The sequence below is a fragment of the Idiotropiscis lumnitzeri genome, chromosome 17 (genome assembly GCF_059441095.1).
Source record: "Idiotropiscis lumnitzeri isolate Australia: NSW breed Sydney's pygmy pipehorse chromosome 17, RoL_Ilum_1.0, whole genome shotgun sequence".
Lineage (NCBI taxonomy): Eukaryota > Metazoa > Chordata > Actinopteri > Syngnathiformes > Syngnathidae > Idiotropiscis > Idiotropiscis lumnitzeri.
The window spans coordinates 6,630,607-6,649,922 of record NC_142407.1 but is presented as its reverse complement, the minus strand read 5'-3'; the positions used below and the strand labels follow the sequence as shown (position 1 = coordinate 6,649,922).

The following is a 19,316-nucleotide window of genomic DNA, read 5'->3' as shown; positions in this document are numbered from 1 at the left end:
GAAAGTTTGCCTTGAAGAAATGGGGCAAAAAAAAAGCAAAACCGATTAAAACAGTGCAGGCAATAAGAATGCAAGTTATTTCTTTATTTGATTGTTTATTTACGAATTTATATTGTTTATTTTGAATTTAATGTATTTGAAGAAAACCTTTGAGTCTTATTACAGCGTTAGCGAACTTTTAGACGATGACACATTCCTAGTCATGAACCCGCCGTAACAACGGAACTCCGTCGTGAATCGAAAATCACTTTACGTGATTATATTTGGGACGCAAATATATCTTACGAAAACCTGCCTTAAAAATGTAATGCAGGTCTCGCTATACGCACGGCTTCTACATTAAGTATTCCATTCCACTGCCTTCAAGCATAATGTCACGTTTACAAAAGACTGCAACTAACAGACCAGAGAGACGCAAATGAAGCGGAAGCGGAAGTAGCGAAACGGCGGAAGTCAACGTTGGTAAAACACAGCGCGCCAATTCGAGTCTTCGCAGACTTGCCACTGTTGCGTCTTCTGTTGAGTGCTGCATGCGACACTTATACGTCAGTTCGACTTGGAAACTTGGGGAGCACTGCGGGTTCTGCGGGTACGTAGCTGCTAACAAAGCAATGTAATCTTTATTATGGTTGCTGTCATGCTACAGATAAGGACAAAATTTTAATTTACGAGATGCGACTGTGTTCATAATGTGTGTTTCTGTTTTTAGTATGGCGGTGCCGTTTGTGCAGGACTGGGATCTTGTTCAGACACTTGGTGAAGGAGCTTATGGAGAGTATGTATACTTTCTCTTTTGTCACTTTTTTAAATGTGAATTAAATGCAGATAGTTTATGAACATTTCCCCCAAAATCGGCGCCGTGGCGGACTATAAACGTAAATAAGCCCAAACTGCCCATTTAAGTTTTTATTGTCCCCTAACGGGTGTGTTTTGTGAAAATATATGTAACAACTTGCAAGAAAACACATCTCCATCTCCAGCGCTTGCCCCCCCCTCAGCGCTACAGAGCAGTTGGAGCCCACTTTTTTGGACAGCTGACTTTAGGAAATATATCTGTTAGAGACTAAACAGGTTAAAAAGATAATAACAAGGACCATATAAGCTAATCATTTGCACTCCAGGACAAATTAGAAACTTGAATTAAACTACCATGCTTTTGTAATTGGAAAACTGTCCTGGAAACTAGAAAGTAAAATGTATTGTGTCTCACAATAAAGAACAACAGTACCTCTCTGAAAGTTTAAAAACTAACAGTTGAGGAAAGTGATAATGGATGGACTTCAAAGGTGAATAACTGACCAGTACTTTGGTAGCGATTCTTTTTTTCCCCACTCTTGAGAATCACTTCTGTAGACTTTTGGCTTTGTGACTTTCTGTCTCCATGTGGTTAGAGTGAGGCTGTTGGTGAACAGACAGACGGAGGAGGCGGTTGCAGTCAAAGTGATCGACACCTTGCAGGCTGAAGAGTGTGCGGAAAATGTGAGGAAGGAAATCTGCGTTCACAAGGTTGGATATGACCTCCGATGCAATTCGTAAAGCATTTCAATGAAGTAAATGGAAAAGTGTGTGATCTATTTTTGCGCTCTTTTCCAGATGTTGCGCCACTGCAACATTGTGCGTTTTTTTGGCCACCGCAAGGAAGGAACTACCGTCTTCCTTTTTTTGGAGTACTGCTCAGGAGGCGAGCTGTTCGACCGCATTGGTAAGACACCAATTCATTCGAATTAATTAATTCTAACACTATAGAATTTATTCTAAAACTGCGATTTTACAAGTACCGTAAAAGCTCGCCTCCATTAAAAGCCTACATACATAAAAGAGTCAATTTACTTCAGTTCCATGTTTATTTTGTGAAGACAGCTTGTGTATCAATTGTCATTACATTGTGCATCTACTTGTAATAAATAAATAATGTCACCAATTGAATTTGTGTCTTTAGAGCCGGATGTTGGAATGGAAGAGAAAGATGCTCATAGATTTTTCCAGCAACTTGTTTCCGCAGTGGTGAGAAAAGCACACTTGTGTGTGTTGTGTGTGACCTCCTTGTTTCTGCTTTGAATGCATTCCCACTTCATGCTTTTTGCAGGAGTACCTCCACAAAATTGGCATCACCCACAGAGACATAAAGCCAGAGAATATTCTGCTGGATGACAAAGGTAAGAAACTGTTAGTGTGTAAGAGAATGCATCCGCCTCTCACCCAATGTCAATTGGGATAGGCTCGAGCTCACCTGCGATGAAGAGGACAAGCACTATAAAAAAAATGGATTCATCAATGTTTTTTTTATCTATTGTGGTTTGGCCTTCCAGACAACCTCAAGCTGACAGATTTTGGCCTCGCAACAATGTTTCGCTTCAAAGGGAAAGAACGGTTGCTGAATCGTCTCTGTGGGACTCTCCCTTACGTCGCCCCAGAGCTGTTGAGCCAAACCCAGTACAAAGCTCAACCTGCGGATATCTGGTCTTGTGGTATCGTACTGACTGCAATGCTAGCTGGAGGTAAGACCCACCGCACAGCAAGTGGTGGCGGGGTTCGGCAGCTAGTTTTCATGAGCGGCCGACAACTTGCATTTCTGCCATTCAAAATTGTAATCACCTGTACATTGCGTCACAAAATTGCAGGTGTAGGAGCCAAAAATACCACATCGTGTCTCGTGAGCATTCACAGTCAATCTGTTCTAAGCAACATTCAGCCAAGCCATACCCCTTAAAGTATGTTCCAGTATAAATAGTGTGTTTTACAATAAAACTATATTTGTAATTTCATATGAACCTGTGGTTGAAAAATCAAGCAAAAACTTGATAATTGTTGATGTGGCACCTCCAATTCGTCATATTTACCGTATTGCATCAAATATCTGCTTCCGCCCTGCGCCATGCCCTCATCCACCTGAGCAAATAAATACTTCCCCTCATATAAAAGCCACTAATAAGTACTGCCACCGTTTACTGTGCCAACTGTTACTGTTGTCTTTACTAAATTAACTCAATAGGTTTTGAAATATTGACTCATTCTGAAAAATGCAGTATATTCTGGTAAATCTGACGGTACAGTCTATATTAATAAATTGTTATAAACTGGTATAATATCCTGTAATCCTAGTTATTAAGATAATATATCTTATTACATAGCAATACTATTATTCCGGGACCCTTACCAGGACAAGTTGTTTTGAAAATGGATGGATTAAGAATTGTGAATTTCTTATATTGATTAGATTGTTTCATTTGTAAACCAGAACTGCCATGGGATCAACCTGCAGAAATCTGCCAGGAATATTTGGATTGGCTAAACAAGAAAACCTACCTGTCTCCCTGGAAGAAAATACAGCCAGTGCCTCTCTGTAAGTTCACAACGTGTAAATCACGCACTGCCCCCTTTATGTGTAACTCCATTATCTTTTTGTCAGGTTTGTTGTCCAAGTTATTGTTGGCCAAACCAGAAGCACGCATCACCATTGAAGACATTCAGAAAGACCGCTGGTTCACTGATGGTAAATCTAAAGGAGTGTGTAACCAAACGTGAAAGTTCAATTGACGTTTATAATCATTTTAATAATGTCATCATGATTTTATGCAGGTGTAAAGGAGACATGTTCATTAAGCACTGGTGCCAACAAACACCACCGATCTGATGTTGAAGCCAGCAGGTGAATATTTTTCTTTAGCTGCTGTTGTTTCTTCTACTTCCTCCAACATTAGAGTATTGTCTGTGCAGTGATGACAAGATACAGATTTCTAGTTCCCAGCCCGACCTTGCCGTGGCAGGTTGCGAAGTCATGCTGCTCATCGGCCAATCAGACGGCCAGGTCAGCTTCTCCCAGCCGACCAAACCTGAGCACATGCTGCTGAGTAGTCAGCTGCTGGGAACGCCAGGAGCAAGTCAGGTGACTGCTACTAATTTAATTCCCCTCTTTTTCTTTGTAGGCGAGAGAAACATCTCCCAACCTTTATTGAACCAAAGCTCATTTTGTAGTTTACATTAAAACATTCGCATGGCACGCCACTTAACAAAAATGTCTCAAAAGGTATACATACTGAAATCATTATTGTGGCTTCAATATACTCCCAAATTTACTTACAGCGTAAAATCTGGGCCTGTATATTTTGGGGGGCATTCTGTTACGTTTGGCAACAGGTGGACAAAAAGTTTAATGGTGCGTTCTGCCATCTAGTGGAAGAGAATTTAATTGTCCTGCCTGTCACTACATCGCTGGCATTGTTCAAGAATATGGTTAACGGAAACTTAGTAACTGAATGACTAAAACTGAAATTCAAAATCAATTTCATTGATTAAAATAAAAACTTTGCCAGGTAATTTCATTCGTGTAGAAAGGTGAAACAGTTGTTTGTGAACTGTAGTTTATTTTACATTATTGCACAATATTTTGTGACGTTTTCTTTTTTTTTTTTTTAATCTAGCACGGACCAAAAAAAATCAAAAACTAATGCTTTCATTTTCAAATCTCTCTTGTGGATGCAGACACCATGGCAAAGATTAGTGCGGCGAATGACGCGTTTCTTCACCACCGTAAACCATGACACCTCTTTGACTTTGCTAAAAGACGCTTGCGATTGTCTGGCTCTCTGCTACAAACTCAGCTGCAGCAATCAGGTATGGGTGCGCGCAAGTGCTTTATTTACTTTTCATATACATGTCGTGTCCATTTTAATGTGATTACTCTGAAGCACTATAGTTTAGACTTTTACACACTGATCAGGTGTGCTTTTCGGATTTGTATTAGGAATATTAGAATCCGTTCTCATCATTTATATTAGTATGGTCATTTTTGTGCAGTTGCTATGTCTTCTACAGTATAGTCTATCTCACTACTCTGTAGCAACAGGCAGAGGGCGCCATTAGAATGCTGCTTAAGCAAGTGGCCACAGCACTCAGAACAATCTATGAAAGGAACACAAAGTGGTGGAAAAATTGCGTGAGGTTCCCTACGTTTGCATCATTAAATGTGTTCATGCATGCTCACCTGTGTCTGCATGCATTCCCCTGTTTGTGCATCCCTTTATGTTTTTGTAGGTGTGCACCAAGGTTATTATAGTTGACGAGAACTCACAAAACAACAAACTAAAATGAGCAAAGCAAATCAAATGAAAATGTTTTTTAAAATGATGAAAACTAACTGAAACTACAGGATATGTTTACTTTACTCTCTTACAAAATACTTGGTGACCTTTTTTTTTTTCTAAATCTTGCACTCAGCAGGTTTTCCATCTTAAAAGATTACTAAGACTAATAAAAAGCTAAACCGTAATAAAGCATTTTTGCAAAAATAAATAAATAAATAAAACTAATAAAAACTTACTGAAGACTAACTGAATATAATGCCAACTCCAAAACTATCGTAACTCTGCTGTGCACTTATTTGTTTGGAGGGCAATGTAAATTGCTCCACAATAAATGTTAAGTCATGATAGTTGCCTGTCGAATCCTAATTCACAAATTCTTCTCTTCGTGCTTGCCTTGCATCCCCCTCTCCAAAACTACCCACCTCCAACTTGTGTTACGCCGTAGTACTGTCAGGTTAGTTGCATTCACCACGTTTACTCTGACTTTGTTTCTGATCCGTACTTTGGCTGTCATGGAATTTTTGTGGAAAAAGATGCATGCTTCACCCCCTACCAACCTACCCCCCCATACACCAACCCCCACCCTCTCCAAAACTACCGACCTCCAAGTTGTGTTATGCCATATTTCTGTTAGGTTAGCTGTGTTCACCACGTTTACTGTGGCTTTCTTATCTGTACTTTGGCTGTCATGTAAAATCGTTTGAAAAAAATTGCATGTTCCCAACCCCCACCCATTCCTCTCCAAAACTACCCACCTCCAAGTTGTAACACAAAATTACTGTCAGGTTAGTTGTATTCGCCATATTTACTATGACTTTGTTTCTTATCCGTAATTTGGCTGCCGTGGAAAATGTTTTCAAAGTTTAAACATCTCGCCGGGTATCCACGGCAATCACGGATTGTCATGTGTGCCCATCAAGGTGTGGTCTGAAAAAGGGCTGCCATAACCACCTTGTGTAAATGTAGGTAGGCTCTCTTAGTTTACCATTGCTGTGGTTATATAAGATTCCCTATACAATTAGCAAATTTTTGGCCCCCTAATACATCGTTTGGTAAACGAAAGTTAGAATTTTAGAATGTGGAAAATGTGTGTGTGTGTGTGGGGGGGGGGTTCATATTTGAACACATTTTAACCCATCGTTGTTCCTCAGGTGACTGTGAGCACACTGGACAAGCGCAATAACAAACTCATTTTCAAAGTCCACTTATTTGATATGAATCAGAAAGTGCTTCTTGATTTTAGGCTGTCCAAGGTAAGGTTTAGTCTATACTTTTAGCAATGACATGAAACAAAACAAATGGCAATTGACACACTGTCATAGCATCATCGTTTTTTGTGTTCAGGGTGACGGTCTGGAGTTCAAACGTCTCTTTTTAAAGATAAAGCAGAAACTGGGTGACATAATCTGCACACAGAAGATTCTGTTTCCTGGCACTTGAGGCCATGGTGGCGAGAAACAAAAATGAACTGACATTCACAGTCTCAGTGCAGCAGGGAGGTGTTTATATGTTGATGTTAATTCTTTAATGTTATGTATTTAAATGTTCCCTTTTGTTTTGTGTTACGCCAACCCATTTCCTGTTGTCTTGAGTTGATTTTTAGACATAATACAATCAATTTATGTTCAGCCTCCAATAAGACTGATTTGTTCTTATGTTGCTTCAAATTACTGTTCAAAATCTTAAATAAATTATTTAAAAAATGTTCATGCCAATATAATTTTTTATATAAAGAGGATTCCAACTAGAAATTTCAGGCTTATGATGAAGAGATGGACAGAATAGTGGTGGAATTTTGAAAGAGTAAAAAAAAAAAAAAAAAAAAAAAACATGAGGACTTCTATGACATTCCCGATAACATGCGTTAGGAGCCAGTCGCCTCTACGGTGATGGTGACATTGACGGGTTCGTTGTCCCCCGTTGGAGGGGCTTGGTCGGTGGTGGCCAAGGGTGAAGCCGCCCGAGGTATTTTCAAACCTGGATAAAGAATCATAATCAGCAATCTGGTTCCGTATAGCAGTGGCTCCCAACGTTTTTCCGTCGCGGAGATTTCATACAAGTCCATTACTTTTGCGGACCTGCAACAAGTGTTGGGATAACTGGCACTTGTTGCTAATGCTAACAGCTAGCCGCTCGCCAGTATTACCCACTAACGCCGGAAACGTTTGTCATATCATACAATGATGCCGTAATTAGCTAGCGGTCTGTTAGCGTCCTAAATTAACGACTGAATGTGATTTTATGATGGTGTTGTGTTGATGTTGGTGGCAACTTCGTTACGTCAATTAAAACAGCAAAAAAGCAAGCTGAAAGGTTGAATACGGAAGTCAAGGTAGCCGTTACGCCACCACGAGGATCAACTTCAAATTAAAAGTCTACTAAGGCCATTGCAATGACGTCATTATCCGTTAAGCTTTATTTTGAAGTTAGCCATTGCACCACTAGTCACGAGTTCATCATAGATGGATGTAGCACATTTAATGAAGGTGTCACTTCAAAATTATTTATTTTTTAGCCTTAATTAAGAAATAAACCAGAAGTACTACAAGTTTTTTTTTTTTTTCATTTGTCGGCCCAGCGCAGCCTGGTGATTGGGGACCTCTGCTGTATAGTATCAGAAATAATACAATACGTGATACAAAGGCATAGAAAGAAATGGAGTATTAAAATCTGTTTCAAACATAACCAAATTATAATGACAGTCACACCCATTTCCCATTTCAAGCATTGCACAATTAGTTCAGTGAATTAGGACCTTCAACATTTTATGGATGAAAATCTGTCAAACTACGCAGACAGGGCAATTAGATCGTGCCAAATTTGGCTTAGAATCCTTGTCATGTGCCATGGGCAATTTTTTTTTTTTTTTTTTTTTGTGAATTTGTGTAACATCTTTTATATTAAGTTTATATGTCCATCTTACCCGGGTTGGAGCAGGTGCCCATTTCTGATATTCCGCCCTCTGTCCCGTTTACCACTTCATCCTCTGGGAAGTTGATATTCTCCCTTGACTGGCTGTGACGCCTGGAAGGGGGGAAATGAGAGAATCCCTTCATATAGTTAGTTCAAGCCAGAATGGACTACTAATTGCTTTTGCTGCATATACTCACAGGCCAAATAACATGTCATGCAGTCCTGTGAGGAGGCAATAGGGGAAACTTAAATTCTATACATTGACCTCAACTGTAGCATTCATTAAGGTGTGAGTGAGACTCACGTGGGTTGTTGTTGCGGTTGCGGAAAATGTACACAAGCAGCAGCACTGTGGCAATGGCTGCAAAAAGCATGCCGCCTACGGCTGCGCCAATCACGGCAGGGTAGTTGTTGGAGCGTGGCTCGGCTGCAAAACAACACATTTTACGCATTGCAACAAAGATATAATAATAATCATAATTACATACAGTGTATATATTTGTAATGTTTCAAAATGTTATGACTTGACACAGATTTTCTCAAATAGGCATGGGCTGAGATGAGATTATGATGGCGTTATAACAAGGAGGAAAAAATCGTGGTTCAATAAAAGTAGCATTTTTGCATTGAACACAATATTTTATTTTTTAACAAAATATATTTGGTACGTCTACTATGTTAATATTGTTCTGTTTTAAATCATCAATGTAGTCACAGTGAACAAACTGAATTTTTAGAACAGACGTGAGGTACTCTTTTTGCCGTTGGGGGTCAACTAGTATCTGCTAGCACCATGTTTGTTTTTTTTGTTGTTGTTTTTTTGTTTCATTTTTTTGTTAGTTTTTTTAGGACTGCATCTTAATAAACAGTTAAAAAGCATTGATATAAATATGCTGGAGTTTTTTCTACCTCATTTCTCATCTCCCCCCATTTGGTGTGTGCGTGTAACTGCTCACTCCTCCCCTTCTCTGCTCAGCCGAGAAGGCGGGAAAAAGAAGCTGCTGACCTCTGTCATTAACTTCAAATAGGCGGATCATTTACTTTGCAATGGTCTTCATCTGTGCAAGCAGCCAATCACATTGAAGCGAGATCTACCCTGCTTATAAGTCCCATCAAAAATGCAAAGGCAAAGCTCATTACCGGTGATGAACAGTTTTAGCGGTTATTGAAAGCTTGACAACTTTTTAAAACTGTCAAACCGGTAATCAGCCCATGCCTAATCTCAACATGTCTTTTTAATGAGACATTTAAGTGAGTTGAAAGTGCCTGACCGATTATATTATATTTGATATAAAGTCGCCCTGGGAATGAACAGAAATGCATTGGTATATGAAGAAATTATTTAGATAAAACAAAATCCTCAAAATTTGCTTAACTAGCAACCACCTGGCAGAATTAGCTGTTAACTGTGGTTTACACGAAAGAGGAGCACACGAAAAGTAGAATGATAGGGAAAGGGAAGAAGGCAAACAGAAAGTGAGTGTTGTGTGTGTATACGTGTGTTTGTGTGGGATTTAGGGTGGCGTCTTTCACCTGAGTAGATAAAGAAAAAGAACAGTGTTAAGACGTTAAATCAGTCACATTTCTATTAACCGCATCTGCATAATAATAATATTAATTAATAAAATAATAATTATTATATATATGCTCCTATAAATTAATAAATAATCAATAAAATCTTACACCTTTGGACCCCTGCCATAAGGTCATTTTATCATTGTTGTTGTTGGTAAGATTGCACAAAAAATATTCAATTTAAAGTAACTGTGTTTAGGAAATAATATGGGGCAGATGCCGTGGAAGAACCCATTAGAATTTGTTGTGGATCTATAATGTTTGAATATTTCACTGTCAAACATTGCAACATTTTTCGGGGGTAATTTTTTTCTATTATGAAAGAATCCTAAAACATTTAGACAGTCATCCAGGGAAATAGTATGACAGCAGGACTCCACCAAAAATCAGCCCCCCAAAATAATTTTCAATAAATTATTCTGTGCACCTTCACTCCTCTAATCATGGTATTCTGACTAATATTGCATTTGTGGAATCTGAGTTAAGCAGCAAAATTCACCCACTTTTACCCAAATCAGGGGGCAGCCATTTTTTCCCTTTTGTTGACTGAAAATGACACAGTTGCGCAGGGCTCAGCCAACAACCAATCATGGCTCAGTTTCAGAAAACAGGTGAGCCATGATTAGTCATTACCTGAGCTCTGAGCAACTGTGATGTCATTATCAGTCAACAGAAGTGACAAAATGGCCGCCCCCTGGCACGGCTAAAACAAGTGGATTTTACATCTTAACTCAAATTCTACAAACACAATATTAATCAAAATGCCATGTTTCACTCGTGAGGTTTCATAAAACATTCTTGTGAAAAATATTTTGGTGTTTGACCTCCTCGTTAAGTATTTTGGATGTCTGAAATTGAAACTACTGCAAAACGGATTCAAACTGAGCCAAAGCTTACAGGTCCACAAAATAACGTGTAATAAAATGATATCCCATTAAAAAACAAAAAAGAAAAACCAATGGCCAAAAAAGTTAATTACAATCCGTGAACCAATTACTCCTCATATCAGCCAAGGAAAAGTTCTGACATTAATGTGACCTACTGAGGATATCTGACTTTTTTTCTTTTCAACCAAGCGATGCGATACAGGTCTTATTTTTCATAAGCACAAGGCCTAGTTCTTTATTGTTGTTGTTGTGTTTTTAGACAATAAAGATGTATTTCCACAATACGATGCATAATATCATGAAACAAAATATTATTTTTTAAATTCTCTTGTTAAAATATTAATTTCTTCACTTGTTGAACTAAACTTGATTTTAATATCATGATTTTTATTGTTCTCTTGAAATAATGAGTTTACTCTTTACTTACATTAACTGTAATGTCGAAAAAAATAATTTGTGATATTACTTTTTTTTTAATTCTTATGGCATTTAGGGGGACATGTTTTAGTTTTGCATAACTGGCGTTCGGATTATGAGCGTGTCCTGAGAAAAAATCCTTTATTGTTAGTGTTTCCTAACTCAAACCATGTTTCATAACCATTATGTTAAAACAATCAAAAAGTCATAGAGTTGTCTCTGATTCAAATTCCTAAAAACATATTTAAGGCCAGGTGTGAAAATTTATTGATGAAAATGTAGTAATGAGATGGTTTAGCCTGGCTAATGTTGATGCTCTACTGAATGCCACGCTGGAATTTGCTCTTTCATTTACCTGGCGTTTTTGCAGCAGAAGGGTGCCCAACGGTTCTGTGGTTGAAAGTTATGACCCGGAACTGGTAATTTGCGGTGGGCGTCAGCCTGCCCACAGTGTGGATCCTGACATCGGGATCCTGGATGATGTTATGGTGCCAAACAGCATCACTAATCCTTTCCTCTGTTCCCTTCGTTGAGTCATTGTTGCTTGCTCTCCTCCCCGGTCGCTCGTTCAACCCTCTGTGCTGCACGACAAATCCGGTCCATCCTTGTTCGGCATCGCCGTCCATCTGCCACTCGAGCTCCACCTCATTCCGTAGGCGGCCGATGTACATCGCCCTGATCAGTGTGGCATTGGGCGGCATGGGGTGCTCTGAGAAGGAGACCAGTTAAAGCCAAACTTTGTGACTGCGTCTTTGAAATCTTATTTGAAAGCATCTTACTCTGAACCACAAGTGTGATGTTCAGGTCGGCTCCTCCCACCGCGTTCCTTGACGTGCACCTGTACTCGCCGCTATCCTGAGTTTCATCTGTGTCTCGCACGGTCAGGTTGGCCCATGCTGATGTCCGCAGTAGCACGTACTTGGACGTATCCCGGATGTCCAAACCGTGATTATTGAACCAGGTTATCTGACTGGTGGGCAGGTAGTTCGCCCTCAGGTTGCAAGACAGTTGCACATCAGCACCCTCATACACAGACACAACCCTGCGCTGCGTTAGCAACACAGGGGCCTCTGTGAATAGAACAGAAGATTTCATATTTCAAATTTACAACTCATAGCGTTGGTGCAAATGCTTGTCTGCGAGCACTGACCCAACGTGAGCCCGCAGGTCTTAGTTTTGCCCAGAAGGGGATGTTTTGCATGGCAGACGTAAGGTCTTCCACTTCGGGCAGTGCCATAGCGAATGTTCAGGATGTTGGCGTTCTCTTCTCTGGGTGTTCCATGGCCACCAGGGCCCTCCCACCACACCAAAGCATTGGGCGATCCTCCCTCCCAAGAGCAGGACAACATCAGATACTGCTTGTTGGTTGTCACGTAGGCTAAACACACTGGTTCTGAAGGGGGGAGATCTGGTGGAGAAAAGATTCAAGGGCTTGGACAGCATCTTATAAAACCATGCAGTCTCTGTCACATGAAAATCTTCCATTAGTCAAGTAGTGAAGGGTCAATGAAGGTTCAAATCTGCTTCATGAACCAGTTGTATTATTTATTTTTTTTACTCCAGTAAATGGCCCTCGTTGTTCAACATTGGGCTAAAGCGCACAAACTTGCCATTATTTAAACCCTTTTTTTAAACCAACAGTGTCATCTACAGGACTAAAAAATACAACAAATGGTTCATGAAGCACATTTGAAGCTTCATTTTCCCATCACTACTGACAAGTGACACGATATTGTCAGTGCCAGTTACTGATATGAGGTATAAAATGCTTGCTGGACTTGATTTCAACTTAACAAGGGTTAAGTACTATGGGTTTATTTGCATAGTTTTCTGTAATATTGGACCTTTCTTTTGATTTCCTATTGGGCAGAAGTCTTACTTTGAAGGGATATGGAAAAGGACAAAAGGTGATTAGACGGTGAACTGATGCATGGAGACTATTGCGAAGAGGGAAAAACGCATTCATAGCACAACAAAATTAATCGTTCAAAGACAACAATATTTGAATTTTCGTGTTTATCTGTCACTACATTTATGTTTGTGATTAGAATATGTACTTGTTTAATCTCACTTTACATGTATGGAGATAAGTGTGACTCACGGCGTCATGTTCGTTTTAATTTTGGGCTCTAACTTTGGGAATTAAAAAAAGGAAACTTCGGACCACCAGTAAAGCTTCATCATTTTAACCGACGCTACAAACCCTATCCCGGTTGTTTCACAATGCCCTATAATGTTACCGTAGTAAACAGGCAAGACTTGTCGTTCAAGTCTTTCACAAATGTTAACCAAAGTTCCTAGTTCTAAAATTTGAGTCTGAATTCTGACCTTGCTCTCCCAACTCCCATGAATTATGGGACTCCATCTAAGGCACTTCAATAAAGTATTGACATGTCCCCAAGATGCAAGCAACAGGGTGCAAAAAGCAGAATTTCAGAGAAGACCACCCCAGAGACAAACCATTGTTCACAAGCTACACTCACATGCCCGTGTACTGCACTCCACTGACTGCTTAAGTGCTAGGTGGGAACCCGCACATGTAAACAAGCTGCTGTTGCCAGCCAGGTCTTCGGACTGCAGCACGATGTCATTGTGGTGTCCCCCGTCTGCCTTATCTTCACCCGCACGTCCAAAATGTTCAGCCCAGTGAACGGAGGCGGACGGGAAACCGCCGGTCCAGGAGCAGCGTAGTTTCAGGGAGGTGTGATTCATGGCTGGCTCCATGGAGCAGGAAGGAGAGCCGTCTGGTGGATCTGTGGGGGGAAGAAGCAGCGTAACAACGCAGTGGAGGATGCAGAAAGTCAGCAACACTGCCAGTGCTGGGTATACAGTGAACCCCCGTTCATCGCGGGGGATACGTTCCAGACCCGTCCGCAAACGCGACTTATAGACACCATACAAATACATTAATAGCTTGACCCATCCCACAGTTTTAATCATGTTAAACACACTTATCAAACATATTGTAAAGATATTGAACCGCGCACACCAACAAATCAAAGCATAATCGCATATGGAATGCAATTTCAGCCATTTATTGAAATAGTCAAACACAAATCCAAAATGAAAACACTCACAAGGAGAATGTAGCGGAGACACAACACTAAACTAAGAGCATGCTAAATGGCCAACCCACTGACCTGATGTTACTCACCAAGGCACGCGTCAACATGAGTGTGAATTTCAGCCTAATGACACGTAACACTAGTCTTTTTATCATGTATAGTGCTATTGTGCTTTATTAAAATATGAAACCAAATAATCTTACTGGAAAGGATTAATGGCATTTCTACAAGGAAAATTGTTTGAATACAGAATATGACTAAATTAAGCTACGTGGAATAAATAACCGCGTAAATCAAAGTATCCATTTATTCTATACTCTAAAAGCTTATTTAAAAACTGATCGTTATAAACCGCAGATTTCCACAATCCAGCAGGGATTTAAGATATAGACAAGCAGCGAAGTCCCACAGTAAAATCTGAGATAGCACCTGAACTGCGATATAAGCGAGGGAACACTGTACCAGCGAAACAAAATTTGGGAGAATGGCAAGCGCTGGTCCTCGCAGGTGACCAGTGACCACTTGCCATTGCCACTTGTCATGGCTGTGACATGACAGAAGGTACCTGCCAAAGCTTGCCGTCAAGTTCGTCGACGGTCCAAGAACTGGTCTGGAGGGCCTCCTTATTCATCTGTGTGTGTGCGTGCGTGCGTGTGGGTTTTTTTTGTTGGTTTTTTTTGTGGGGGGGGGAGTGAAAATGTGCTGTGTTTTTGATTTGGAAAATTTTGTGTGTGTATGGGGAAGGAATAACGGATCAATGAGGTTGTCCGATCGAGAAAGAAATTAGAAGAGATGCACTCGACAAAATCAGAAATAGTGAAAATTCAAGATTTGTCTTGGACTGTAAATGACCACATTGCTTGGATTCTTCATGCTGCCATTTACAGTAGCAAGATAGAAAACTACAGCTTAGTTCGCCTTCAAACGCGAAACTTAAGTCTTGGCGGCGGCGCAAAGTTTCGACTCACAGTAGACAGTCAAGCTGATTGTTTTCTTGGAGCGTGTGTTGAGGTAGGTGTTCTGCGCCAGGCATGCGTAGTCGCCCGTGTGCAAGCGGAGGACCTTGGTAATGGTGAGCTGCGGCCCTGTGTACACCTGCGAGTTGTTGTACAACCATACGTACTGGCTGGGTGGGTTGGAATTAGCTTGACATTGCAGAGAGACAGTTTCTCTCTCCAGGGCAGAGTAACCTCGCTCAGTCACCGTGTAAGGCGTCACGTCGATCTGAGGAATGTCTGGACCAACTGAGGGAAGAAACGTTTTTCAGAATTAGCGGACACGTTTAACGTGGAGTTTTTCATCTAATTTGTTGCAAATGTCTGATAAGAACAAGGTAGCCAATCGTATGTGGGTTATTGCTGCCTATCGCTATTTTTCGCAACTCAGAATTGTTACACAGCGGAAGAACCTTGAAGCATATATTGCACATTTTTGTTCTACAAAAGGATCTCTACTCACAGATAATCTCCAGCCATATCCGATCAGAACGCTCGCTGTTGACTGCGTTGCTGGCCAGACAGCGGTACCAGCCCGTGTGGTTACGGTTCACCTCGGTCACGTTGACCACGTCGGTGTTGCCCTGTCCGAACACCGAGATGTTCCCCTGATGGTTTTCTTGTTGCCACACATACTGAATGGGCCCTGTCCCGTTGTCTAGATTACATCGCAGCCATATCGTCGATCCTTCCACTGGAGAGCCGTCACTAACCAGGAGGTGTGGCTTTGTTACTGGAACTAAGGAGGGCAAAAGCATCCTTATTGTCACTATTGGTGGTCAATTGTGACCAGTACTACCACTCAACAAATGTTTGCTAACCGGCAGGTAAACAAGCTCTTGAGGTGAAACACCTGTAGCTCAAGACAAACTGTGGCAGCGTTTTCTTTCTGGACCTGGATTTGACACTGCTGCCAAATCGGAAGACTTTCATTTTGACTGTTGTGTGTGAGATGCTATGCTAAGCTAGTGAATCAGCTAAGGAATTTTGATACGCACTGTCAGCTAAAACACTCGCTGGCCATCCACAGAAATCTCTGCCTGTCACGTTTGCCCATGTTGCCATCCCGTTTTGTCCATGGTATAATGTACCGTATATGGATAATATTAATTTACATTTACAATGCTATTAGTTAGCTATGTGTTGACTGCTACCCCACCCTGGTGCCCATGATAAGAAATATTTTAAACAAGTCAAAATATTTCTCTTGAACAGGAGTGGCCAACACACTCCTCGAGGGCTCATCTGTCAGTTTTAAGAGATTTTCCTGTTGAAGTAATGTACGCATCAATCACTGCGTCATACTGAGCTATTTCTAATACTCTCATCGAGCTGGATGAGGTATATATTTAAAACTACAGTAGTGTATAGGTGTCCCTAATTCTGTGACGGGAGATTGTAAATTACACTTTTGACTTTGCGTGGCCAACCATGCTCAATGAGAATTGGCCTTACCTCGAACTGTGAGGTGCACATAGTAATAGTAGACGACAGGTGAGTTCTCTCTGTCATAGATGGCCTGGCATGTGTAGAGGCCTTGAGCAGCCACAGGAAGCTTGTCCATGCTGACATCGGCACTTTTCAAGATAACCGTCACCTTCCCTAGCATGTGGGCGTCCTTCTGGATCTTGGGACCTTGGCCCAAGTCGTACACCACTGCCTTGATGGCTTCAGTGCCAGGCTTGGTGAAGCTCCAAATGTACATGTCAGGTAAGGTGGACCCGCACTCCAGGATCACGGTTTTGCCCACCACACCGTAGACAGTGGTGTCCTGGTACATCACTTCCCCATTGGTGGGCAGCGCTGGGGAAAGAGAAGACAGACACATGCGTGCAAACGTGTCCAAGAAAGAAAGACTGTGGTGTTGTGTATCACGTGTTCAGTTACAGAATTAATTGCATTCTAAGTTTCAAACTACATAATAAACTCACCTAAAGTTTTTTTTTTTTTTGTCACATGGCAAAATGTTAATCACAAGCATCCATTTAACACACATATAGATATTTCATTCACATGAACAATGTTCTGGTAACTTTAGTTTTACGGTGGTTTATGGTAAGTGACGATTGGTAAATAACCATCTTTCTGTTCATATGTGAGATGTGCATTTTTGTATTTAATTATTTCATTTTAACATTTACTATGCTGCATCTCTGTATTGTATTGACAGTGTCACCTGTGTTACATTTTATGATTTATTTTTTGCTTCCTCTCTTAAAATATTTTAAACTATTTTGTGCAGTTTATATGTCACAATTAAGGGTCCAACTAACGATTATTTCAATAATTGATTAATCTGTCAATTAATCTGATAAAAAATACGTTTAATTTCTATCCCTTTATTAAAAAAACAGGACATTGTTTCCAATGACCAGATTACTCAAGGGAACAATTGGAAAAGAAATAATTGGTTGAGTGAAATTTTTATGACGATTTCAACAACAACAAAAAATATGATGATTTTGTCCCAATTTTTCTTCCTCTAGTCAAAATTTTCTCCGCAGTCTATAATAGATAATAAAAATGTCACAGATTTTTTTTTTTGGCACAAGAAAAAAAATGAACATTTGAGAAAAAAGGTCTTAAAGGATTTAATATGAAAACATCTTAATTTGCTTTTTGTGTGTTTTGTTTGAGTTACTAATTAGAATGTGTGCGCAGTTAAATATCGGATGCATGAATAAAGATCAATGGTCCAATGACTATACAGTAGTGCCCTTACTTGTGAGTGAACTGACTTACAATATTTTCAATTTGAGTTACAAGCAGTAGATTGTGGCCAGCTGGCAGAGAACTTAACTACCTAGTGGGCATATGATGTCAATTCAAGATCTATATAATGTTAGTAGAATGAATTTGATGTTGTGGGGATGGTGAATTGACATCAGATGCCGACTGGGTAAACTCAGTTCATAACAAGCAGTTGGGGCCAATTCTCCAAAAATTCTCAAAACAAATAAGAGTTTTAAACCTTGTTTAAACCACCACATACTTTTACTTCGCTAAGTAAAGTCTGCTTGCTCGATGCTAACAAAAAAAGCAAAGTGCACCAAAAATATTTTTTCATAAAAATGGTGCAGCAAAACATACAGACAGGCAATATAACTATATCCACTGGCGTATATATTTTGAATCATGTGACTAATAATTCATATCACGATTGCTTATTGACTCTGTTGGCCAAGGTGCACACATCAGTAGGAGCATGATGTAAATAAAATGGATTGAGTCAAGTCACCACTGTATTTCCATGTACATGTACTAATAATTGGTTGGATGAAAAAATAATAATAAAATGGAATTCAAAACAAAATTAAAACTTATCGTGAGCACTGCCTAATGGACTGCCATATTGCAACACATTTGAGTTTGGCAGCCATTCAAATCCCATTGCACAGTCATTCTACGTACTTACAATTTGCAGAGTAAAGCAGAAAGAGTAGCCCTAGCAGTTGGGCCAGCATGTTATCATTGTGATCTTCAGTCCAGGAACATTTTTTTCCACAAAAATAAAAAAAGAATTATCTAGACGTCTGCCAAAACAAGTTCCTCATCTTCCCTTGGTCCCATCTAGAAGTTTCCAGAAGAATCCAATTGCAGGCACTGACTTGGAGTAGCCTGAGAGTCGGGCGGGATGAAGTCAACTGATTTAGGGTCAATTATTCATGTCTTTTTCCTTTCTCTCCATCCTTCTATCTTTCTCCTGTGGGGTTAGAATGACACCGGTGATACTTTGTGCTCATCCATTATACAAGACGGGCCCTACGTATACCTGCACATTACACTAATGATTGCCATGGAGGGTCGCAACGTGGACATTCCACCACACAAAAGTCACAGTAGTTTTTATCTTGGCCCCAATCTGCTCCAGAGGATGCGCACAAAGGGGGATTAGAGGGGATTTATACGTTTGCTTTTCTTTTGGTCTTTTTGTTTCGAGACAAGTGGGGAGCACAATTTATGCGAGGACCTAAATCAAACAATGAAAGAGTAATCTGCTGAATGAGATCGCTTTCCCCCGCCTTTAATCTTCTTTGGGGAATCGTACAAATAAGTTTTGGAGAATTTAATTTCGGGCACCACAGAGCAGAATAACAACTGATGAGATTTGGATTACACTAGATTTTTCATAGCAGCCATGATTGTTCTTTTCTTCCCATGTTAAAGCCTGTCTATTTTATTTTGCGGTAATATCAAATTTTGCCCTGAAGAATTATCCTTAAAGATCATTGTTAGTTGAAGGAGAACAAGAGACGCGTGGGACGGGACAAATAAGTTGAAGCACTAGCAGGTAAGGTGAGATGTCGCTCTCAAATGAATGTAGGCCACTGATCAGTTTCAGATACTTGGCAAAGACTACATCCATTGTGACAAGGATCA

General features: G+C 40.2%; 2 protein-coding genes across 3 annotated transcripts; one reads left to right on the top strand and one right to left on the bottom strand.

Annotated features, from left to right (window-relative positions):
* Positions 1-395: 395 nt before the first annotated feature.
* Positions 396-6,789, top strand: chek1 (checkpoint kinase 1). Of its 2 annotated transcripts, XM_088279191.1 has the most exons (14): positions 397-589; positions 710-775; positions 1,392-1,506; positions 1,594-1,702; positions 1,940-2,004; positions 2,087-2,156; positions 2,310-2,498; positions 3,239-3,343; positions 3,410-3,493; positions 3,580-3,649; positions 3,718-3,886; positions 4,483-4,614; positions 6,236-6,337; positions 6,429-6,789. In XM_088279191.1, the coding sequence occupies exons 1-14, from the start codon at positions 531-533 to the stop codon at positions 6,522-6,524; spliced, it is 1,431 nt and encodes a 476-aa protein (XP_088135317.1). In that variant the 5' UTR covers positions 397-530; the 3' UTR covers positions 6,525-6,789. The 2 variants fall into 2 exon arrangements, with proteins under 2 accessions (XP_088135316.1, XP_088135317.1); XM_088279190.1 differs by having other exon boundaries at positions 396-589; positions 3,239-3,493.
* Positions 6,572-18,744, bottom strand: vsig10l2 (V-set and immunoglobulin domain containing 10 like 2). The gene is made up of 12 exons (XM_088279188.1): positions 18,352-18,744; positions 16,392-16,739; positions 15,400-15,675; positions 14,910-15,185; positions 13,360-13,629; positions 12,027-12,284; positions 11,656-11,946; positions 11,232-11,585; positions 8,302-8,424; positions 8,195-8,219; positions 8,008-8,108; positions 6,572-7,061 (listed from the first exon to the last, which is right to left on the bottom strand). The coding sequence occupies exons 1-12, from the start codon at positions 18,398-18,400 to the stop codon at positions 6,949-6,951; spliced, it is 2,484 nt and encodes an 827-aa protein (XP_088135314.1). The 5' UTR covers positions 18,401-18,744; the 3' UTR covers positions 6,572-6,948.
* Positions 18,745-19,316: the final 572 nt, after the last annotated feature.